The 9,322-nt window shown below is 41.0% G+C and overlaps 1 protein-coding gene across 6 annotated transcripts; it reads right to left on the reverse strand.

Moving 5' to 3' along the window:
- Positions 1 to 3,137: 3,137 nt before the first annotated feature.
- CUNH12orf73 (chromosome unknown C12orf73 homolog) lies at positions 3,138 to 9,177 on the reverse strand. Of its 6 annotated transcripts, none has more exons than XM_016127013.2 (4): positions 9,097 to 9,177; positions 6,563 to 6,754; positions 5,956 to 6,120; positions 3,138 to 4,289 (listed from the first exon to the last, which is right to left on the reverse strand). In XM_016127013.2, the coding sequence occupies exons 3-4, from the start codon at positions 6,061 to 6,063 to the stop codon at positions 4,158 to 4,160; spliced, it is 240 nt and encodes a 79-aa protein (XP_015982499.1). In that variant the 5' UTR covers positions 6,064 to 6,120; positions 6,563 to 6,754; positions 9,097 to 9,177; the 3' UTR covers positions 3,138 to 4,157. The 6 variants fall into 6 exon arrangements, with proteins under 6 accessions (XP_015982499.1, XP_015982497.1, XP_036093268.1 ...); XM_016127011.2 differs by having other exon boundaries at positions 6,531 to 6,754; XM_036237375.1 differs by having other exon boundaries at positions 6,425 to 6,754.
- Between the last annotated feature and the right edge of the window lie 145 nt (positions 9,178 to 9,322).

The raw sequence follows: 9,322 nt of genomic DNA on the forward strand, positions 1-9,322 counted from the left end.
ATGCCTAATGATCTGAGGTGGAGCTGAGGCAGTGATGCTAGCGCTGGGGAGTGGCTGCAAATACAGATGAAGCTTTGCTGGCTCACCCACTGCTCACCTGTGCAGCCCACTTCCTAATAGTCTGGACCAATAAATGTCTGCAGCCCAGGGTTTGGGGACCCTTGTTCTATAAAATAGAGTATGGAAAGGGGAAAATAGTAATTTCATAGAGAAACGTGGCGGATACTTCCTTAACCAAGTGATCAAGGTTAATACCACCAGTGATGTCTTGTTCCCCCATATAGGATGTAATAAGAAGGGTACTTCACCTCTGGTAATCTTTCCAAAATCCCCATAGCCTTTATCTAATGACAAAAACAGACGAATCTCTAGAATATGTGAACAGGACTCTTCAAAGTTCCAAGGTCAAAACCAAAGAAAAAGCCACAGACTGGAGGAGACTAAGGAGACAGGACAACTAAATGCAATACAGCCTGGATTAAAAGTAAAATCCAGATAAAGTCTGGGGTGTAGTTAATTGGTTCCTTGGCTTTGACATATGTAAAATGTACCATGGTAATTTAAGATAACATTCATGGAAATGGAAAAGTGTAACAAACTCTAGCATCTGCAGATTTTCTACAAATCTAAACATTCCAAAATAAGGCCAATTTAAGAATCACCTATAATCCTGTTAACTGTATTCTGAAATGTGTTCTGATGGGAAAAATAGTTTTCACTAGTAATACAGCCATCCAAAAGAGTAGTCTCATTTTTTTAACTGGTTAGGGAGAGAAAAATATTTAGTTGCATATTCAAAGATCTGGAATATGTTAGAAAATTCTGTGGAATCTAATTTTATGTACTATGAAATTTTGTCGGACCTCTCTACTGATAATCCGGGACCATTTCTGGGCTCTGTTCATTGTATGCTCCTCTTCCCAGCTATTTTTCTAGGGTTCATTTGCAATGATCAGGTTGAAATTATCAGTTACCCTACTTAAATATATATTTTCAAAAACATGTGCTGCTGCTGCTTTTCTCTTAACAAGAAATAAATGGGAGTTCAGTCGTTAACATGCTATAATGAAGATAAAACTTCCATTCATGATGATGTTAGCTATTGTAATGGTTCCAACTTTTTGGCCACAATAAATTGCCATTAATGAAGATTGTTGCAGAAGTTAAAGCCATTAGAATGTACTACATTAGTGACATCTGAAATTTAATGCTCCTCAGAATCCTCCAATGACAAATTCTGAATTTCCATTGTTTCCAACAGGAAGCATGAAGAGCATAATCACTCGTTTTTTTTTGGTGAAAACATGTACCAACGTCATAGAGACTTTGCACAGTAACTGACCATTACCAAATAGGCTGTAACTGGTCTATCTTGGACTTTTTCTTCCCCACAGCTTTATTATGGAGTAATCTGGTGTACTACTTTAAACTTTTGGTTTGTACATGTCATACATTTGGTTTGCAAAGCACCGAGATGGGAGTTCAGTGTATAGGATGTGTTAAGGAGCGCCCTTTTATCAATCCCTGTGGAAGGAAAGGAAATGGGATTGAGCAGAGGGAGAAGCTAAACTGCAATGCAGGTCCAGGGACAGCTTCCGTCAGCCCCCTGGGGAGTTGTGGAGCTGCAGTTGGGCCCCTCAGAGCTGCTCACCTGTGTTGTGCTGAAATGACTGGGCCTTTCTACCCAATCTATCATCAGTCATGGGCCTCTTCAGGTAGTGTGGCTTTGAGAAAGGCCACTGAGCTGAGGTAATCCCTGCAGGGGCTGACGGCTGAGGGTGGCTTGCTGATAGCAGTAGGCACTGGGGCCACAAGCCTCTGGCGAGTCTGGGTGACACATTCTCATGCCCAACAGTGTATTTTTCACAGTGAGGGTCCACTTCAAAAAAGGAAAACAATGTATTTCTTGGTGAAAGTCACTTAAAATCAGTGTTTACTAAAATAATGGCATTTTTATTTTAGGAAGTTTTTAATACTATAAAATTAATAATTCACCTTCCGGAAGCTATTGTCCTATAGGAGAACTGAGTTCAAATCATGACTCTTCCTCAATAACCAGACCAATCACTCTATACGTATAAAAGACATGGGGTAAGGGGTCCTTTTGAAGTATGGTCCACTGAATTCACCTCCCTTTGTGCAGACATTGGCCCCAAGGGGCAAGTCACGCAAAGGGTGAGCAGTGCCTCAGCCCTTCATTCTGGAAAGAATAAGGAGCTCCTCACTGGTATCCACAAAATGCACTGCCAAAGCTCACCAATTTGGTATTCGTGTACTAAAGTTTGTGGAGAACTAGAATTTGAAAATGTTAGTTTAACAATGAGAAAAACTCCATATAGCAAATTCAACTGCTGAAACTAGTTCAGGGTTAAAAAAAAAAAAAAAAATGTGTTGTTGATTTATACTAAATCAAGTATCTTTCCTGAAAACTTTGGAATTCCAACTCTGAGGAAGTTAAGCAATTAGATTAGAATTACTGAGTGAGTGTTTAGGAACCCATTTTTAAATTCCTGTGATTAAAAAAAGAGTCATACTTCTTCCAGCCTGATTTAAAGATCTTGCCATCAGTGACAGCTATGGCAACCTTCACCATTTGTAAAGTATACAATTTATTTCAAGAAAAAAAGGATTCGATTAGTAGCTATGAAATTAGATCCAGAGAAGGAACAGCTCATGCGCAAGATCACAGGAAATAAAATAGCAAAGAGCAAGCAGTCTCATTTAAAAACTCCATCTCCCAGCCTTTTCCCTAGGGCTACTGTGCATCTGTCACTAACAAGTGGAGATCCTCTTTGTGCTAGAAGCATATGATAAGGTACCAAATGACATAGGTGCAAGAAAGAGCTTATATATAAGGCTGGAAATAAGCCACTTCATTTAGTTGCTTTATACTATTAAATTGGAAAGGGTGTTTACTACAGAGAATAAAACAAAAGCGTTTTGCTTGCATTTAGGAATTTAATATTTAAGATTTCAACACTGACCTCAAAGATCTGTCAGGTAGGAGTTTACTAACTGGCTAAGTAGTAAGCCTAGACATTATCTTTAAGAATGCAGAATTCTACTGAAAAAAAAAATAGCCCTGCACAGAAAGCTAACGGTTCTATAAATTACTTTTCTATATTTAGACTCAGAAAAGGGTTGAAATGTTTTTATCAGTTTCCTGAGGCTGCCACAATAAAGTACCACACACTGGGTGGCATAAGAAAACAGAAATTTATTGTCTCACAGTTCTGGAAGCCAGAAGTCTGAACTCCAGGTGTCAGCAGGGCCATGACCTGAGACTCTGGGCTGAATCCTTGCCTCTTCCTCGCTTCTTCTGGTGGTCACCTTCAATCCCTGGTGTTGCCCGGCCGTTAGCTGCATCACTCCAGTCTTTGCCTCTGTCGTCATGTGGCGTTCTCCCTGTGTGTGTCTGTTTTTAAATGGTATTTTCCTCTTCTTTTAAAGACACCATTTGTATTGGATCAGAGCCCACCCTAATGACCTCATCTCTACTCGGTTCCATTTGCAAAGACCCTATTCCCAAATAAGGTTACATTCACCTGTACTGGGCAGGGAGTGGGGTGGGAGACAGTTCAACTCATGACACACTCGTTTAAGTTTTTCAGTTATCTTTAAATATATTTCATAAGAAAAACTGCTAACATGGTTTCCCAAATTTGGAGGTAAAGAAATTGTGACAGTCTGAGTCACAATTATTATAATTTTGTTACGTATACGATTCCAAAAAAACTTCAAACTTTAAATATTTCAACTTAATTTGTTAACAGTACTTTCCAATATTTAGAGAAACATTAACTTAGCACCATAAGCACTCATTGTCAATGTTACTTTTATTACAGTTCATTTATAATTTCTATTTGTTGTTATACTCAAGCTCATTCGGAGAAACAATCAAGAATTACGAGGGCAAGAGTCATTGTAAATACCCTATCTTACATGATATTCACAACTAAATATCTATCAAACTACATTCAAGAAGCTGATGATATAAGCTTTGGCAGTTTTCAAGAACCATTGGTCAAACCATAAATAAATCTCAGTGTATTAGTTAATATCTACTGAGCACCTCTTCGTGTAGTTAGGATTGTATTAGGTACTTAAGGATGAGCAGTTTGACAATAAATTTCAAAAACACATATTTAAGACATTATTTACAGAGTTCTTGGCAGAGTTGTATTTTGAGGTTTCTCTTGCTGAGAAATTTGAGATTTTTGTTGTCTCTCTTTCAGTCCCAAAAGCTCTGTTTTGAGTTCTCCGGGCTTTGGTGGAATTTCAGGTATTGTCTGTAGATAAATAAACAAACAAAGATGCCACTGCTTTCTTAGACTGTAATTAAATGTAACCTGAAAGAATTCAGAGAATAAAGAGTGAAAAAGAACAAAAAGTCCCCTGCTACTCAAAGATAAATCTTATGAGAACCCACAGTTGATCTAAGTCCCTTTCCAGCCCTATATTTATCTGATTCTATCATCTAAGCTATGTCTTAAGTACTACAGGACTTACAGAGGGAGAGCTTAACATCACTATCAATTGATGGATCACAAATTTGAATAAAGCTTTCCATATCTGGATAGTCATTCCGGGGCTTTTTATTGACTCTCCATCATGCATAAAGCAGTGAGAAAAAAAAAAAAAATACATAAAACTGCCTTCAAGAAAGGTGGTCAGGAAAGGCCTGAGGAGACATTTTTTTGTAAGGCTTTAGTGAGATATAATTCAATACCATACCATTCACCTATTTATACAATTCCATAGCTTTCAGTATATTCACAAAGTTGTGCATCCATCACTACAATATATTTTAGAACTTTTTCATCACCCTCAAAAGAAACTCCAACCCATTAGCAGTTACTCCCTTTTCCACACAGCGAAGCATTGCCCTAGGTAACCATTAATATTTTTGTCTCTATAGATGCGTCTATTCCAGATATTTCATATAAACGAAATCATATAATAGGTGGTCTTTTGTGATTAGTTTCTTTCACTTAACATGTTTTCAAGGTTCGTCCATATTGTCACATATATCAGTACTTCATTTCCTTTTAGGACCAAATAATATTCTATTACACGCATATACTACATTTTATTTGTCCACTCATCAGTTGGACATTTGGATTCTTTCCACCTTTTGGTTCTTAGAAATAATACTTCTGTGACATTTGCATACAAGTTTTTGTGTGGACACGTGTTTTCATTTCTCTTGAATATAAACCTAGAAGTAGCTGGTATATGATCACTCTGCTTAACTGTCTGAGGAACTGCAAGACTTTTCCACAGCAGCCCCACCACTTTACATGCCTAACAGCACTTTGAGGAGTGTAATTTCTCCACATCCCCACCAACACTTGTCATTAGCTGTTTTTTAAATTAATAGCCATCATAATGATTATGAAGTGGTATCTTATTGTAGCACAGGCTTTTTGTGGAGCTTACATTCTAATGTAGGAAACAAAGAATAAATAGAAATAGGAATAAAATAATTGCAAATTTTGACAAGCACTCTATGGGAAAAGACTGAGACAGAAGAGCAGAGGAGCAACCTTTGGAAGCTGTCCAAAGGACTCTCATTGCTGGAGGAGATAACTGACCAGAGACTTGAAGCCAAGATCTGGGAGAAATGCATTCTGAGAAAAAGCGTGGCTTTGAGGTGGGAACAAGGCTGGATGAGTCTGAGAAACAGCTAGAAGCTGTTGTGGCTGCAAGAGGCAACAGAGTAAATGGTATAATAAAGCCAGTGGCAAGAAGGTGCCAAACTGTTTAAGACCTTTAGATTGCATATGATTTCTGTGTACGAGAAGGACATACATTGCTCTAAATTGCAATGGGATGCCGTCCTAAGGTTTTCCGCCCAGGGCAGGTGTGCTCCTGGTTTCGTTTTAAGATCACTTTTTCTGCTATAGAGAGAATGGAGTGGTCCAGGAGCTAGGAACAGGACCCTCCAACACTCACCAGGTCCGGCCGGTAGTACCTGTGCACCACTTCAGCCCCTGCGAACATGGCCAAGAGGCTGGCTGTGACCATTTTCATGTAGGTGGTCCAGGGCACGCCCGCGGGCATGGCCGGTGGGCTAGATGGGGAGCGAAGCCGCAGTGTTGAAAGGTTCTCAGCTCACAACTAAAAACGAAATAGGCGACACGGCAATGGAGGGGCGGAGTCAGAACACTTGGGTCAGAACACTCCCACCCCGGCGCCCCGTGTCCTCGAGTATGAAGCAAGGACACTGAGAGGACGACCGTCCCTTCCGGGCCTGAGACCAGCTTTCAATGGTTTCTTGGTGTCGGGGGCTGAGCCTTCAGAATTTAAAGAGCTGTTGAGGAGAAAGCGGAAGGCCAACCCCGCGTGGTGTCCCCGCGCCCCTTTAAACTCCTGGTTGAACAGCAGACCCGGCTCCCACTGGCCCTACAGGGAGAGACTATACCGCGGAGGGCGCAGGCGCTCGGCCGCGGGTCAGGGCGCAGGAGGCGCGCTCGGCAGCCGGAGCAGCCAGCGGGCGGGCAGCGGCACTGCCGGCGCGGGCATGTGACCTGGGCGGAAGCGGGGCTTGGGGCCCGGATACCGGTCTTTTCCTAGCCCCGGGCTTTTGTCGCGCTCGTCACTTTCTCTAGAGTAGGATTCCCCTGGCAGATGTCGAATTGCAGGATCGGCCCTTGGCTGGATTATCGCATCATTTGTCCTTCCTTGTGCCAGGCATCCTTTGATACTTGAAACAGCCCCATCAAGACGGCTATGCCCTTGTGCTTTGGCGCTACTGGAAAAAAGGAAACCAGAAATGGACTATGTAATTTCTCCATTTTTAGATTGTGCTTTGGTTATGGGTTGATTTTTCATAAGCAAAAAGTTAATACAAGACCGAATTCTGAAGGTGTATGGTTGCATGTATAACATGAATCGTGATACACTTTTTAAACACTTACGGAGGTACTTTTGACACAAATCTATTTAAATCACACAATTTGATGGTTTGACGTGTACACCTGTGTAACCATCCTTACAATAATGAACACATCCGTCACCCCAAAAAAGTATTTTTTTGGATGCCTCTTTCTCTTTAAAATTTATTTTCAATTATAGTTAACCCCCAAAATTTCTTTGTGCCTCTAATCTCTCCACATCACCACCTTCCCTGGGCAACCACTTTAAGCAAGCTTACCAGGTTCTTAAGAGAGAGAACTGTGAGGAAAAGAGAAACAAGATGAAGTGACTTGGCCTTTCTTTTGTTGTCCTATCATACAAGGTGTCTCTGAAGTAGAGACATAATTTGGCAAAGAAAGGATATTTCTTCTGCTTCCCCCAAGCTTTGGTGCACAAGGCTCACAGGCAGAACAAGTTTGTCCTCCAGACTCAGATTCTGTGAGACATTGATGAAACAGGACCCACTTTGCTGTGACTGCTTTGCCACTTCCAAGTTCAATGTCCCGCTCCCTAACAACTCTTCTAGGAAACACTTCCTTTTGAGAGATAAAACTAAGTAGAGGCCCTTGGTCTGCTGAGGTTATGAATGGAGCTGGCAGGCCCAGAACTGGCAGCACCCCACAGTGAGGGAGATCCTTGCTACCCAACTGTAACTCTTTCTGAGTGAAAACCACCTGAGAAAAAGCTTGTAGCTCTTAACACACTTTCAGTCACCAGAATTCTCTCTGAAATCAGTGAGACAAGCCACCTGCCTTAAAACTTTTCTAGACCCTGGTCCTGAGTGATGAGAAAAACCAGAAAGAGAGGCTGGGCTGTTGTTCATTCATTAATTCAACAAATATTCAATGAATACCTACTGTTTTGTATTGGTCTCAGGCTACCAAAAACCAATGTTGCAGTTGAATCAGCCATTATGGTTCTTATTTTAATTGCTAGGCACCCCCCAGCAATAACCATCAGGAAACAGTGAAAAGATACATATTATTTACAAGGCCTGGAAATTACACAGCACACTTGGGGACACAGCACACTTGAAGCCACACAGCAAGGCGCAAGGTGGGAGCCTGGGGTTTCACTAGTTTACTCTTCGTCAGTGAATTTAAAATAGAAGAGTAGAAATTTAAATAGGAAGAAAAAAAAAAGTAGCCCAAATGGTCAGTTACTGAAATCCATCAAGATATCTAAAACAAAAGAGCTTCAGCTGGGGTAGGTGGACTGGCTATTTATGTAGTAGAGTGTCTGGCAATATGTTTGTTTTAGAAAACCAATCTATGAAGTTGATGCTTCTCTGAAATGAATGCCTCAGCAATCATAGCTTGTTAGGCACTTCCATTACAAAAAGAAAAAAAAGTCAGGATCTACATATACCTACCATGAATGAGATTCTGAATAACACCTACTACAAAACACAGTATTTGTAAAAGTTCTCAAAAATGTTTTAAATATTAAAAGTTTTAAGTGATTGATATAATACAAATTAGTCATTTTATATTTACTCACGAAAGCCCTTTCCTGGTTCCCAGAATATAGAAGACACACGAAGCACAGACCCACAGCCAACTCCCAGCTCGAAAGCTGCATTGCTGAGAAAATGAATCTTTGTTGCTGTAAGCCACTGAGATTTTGGCGTCATCTGTTACCACGGCTTAACTAGGGAAAGCTAATACAGTAGCCGTGTTTCTCATCATGAAAACTATAGAGAAAAAGTGTATCTCTATGAAGTTAGTTAATGAAGTCCTTGTACAAACACTAGTAACAACTTGAGAATAAAACAAAAACTAGCTGTAAGAGCCATTAAAAAAAAAACGGATAGTCTGGAAGGGTATAAGGAAAAACTGATGTTTGAGTGGCACCTACTATCATAGACTTCAAACATTAATATTTTTACACACCCAAAGCAAAGCAGACAATAGTTCATGTTAAGTTTTACATTTTACAAAGCAGTTTTACAATCACCTCAACCTACAGATTAGAAGACTGAGGCCCAGATGTTACACAGGCCTTGACTCTGTATTAGGTTTTCCGGTTCCACCGTTTCTTCTTCCCCCTACATCGCGATTGCTAATTAATGCAAAAGTTTTTAATCGGGAAAAAATTGAGGTTGGAAAGGCCTGGATGATCCTGACAAGCATAACCGCCCCACATACACAGCGCCCCCAAAAGACAGCACCAACTCACCCCCCACCATCCGCCTACCACCAAAGAGTCTGCGCGGACAAAAGCTTACGTCAGCAGAGCGCTCCCCCTTCCTCCCTCCCTCCCTTTTTGTCCTCCACCCTTCCCGAAAGGCCAAGCTGCGAGCCGGAGCAGTGAGACAGGAACAAATGTGATTGGGCTACCCAACGTCACGTGACTCCCACGAGTCGTGGGATTTGGCTCCGAGTAAACGGAAGCGCCGCGCAAA

The sequence above is a fragment of the Rousettus aegyptiacus genome, unplaced genomic scaffold, assembly GCF_014176215.1.
Source record: "Rousettus aegyptiacus isolate mRouAeg1 unplaced genomic scaffold, mRouAeg1.p scaffold_m13_p_2, whole genome shotgun sequence".
NCBI lineage: Eukaryota > Metazoa > Chordata > Mammalia > Chiroptera > Pteropodidae > Rousettus > Rousettus aegyptiacus.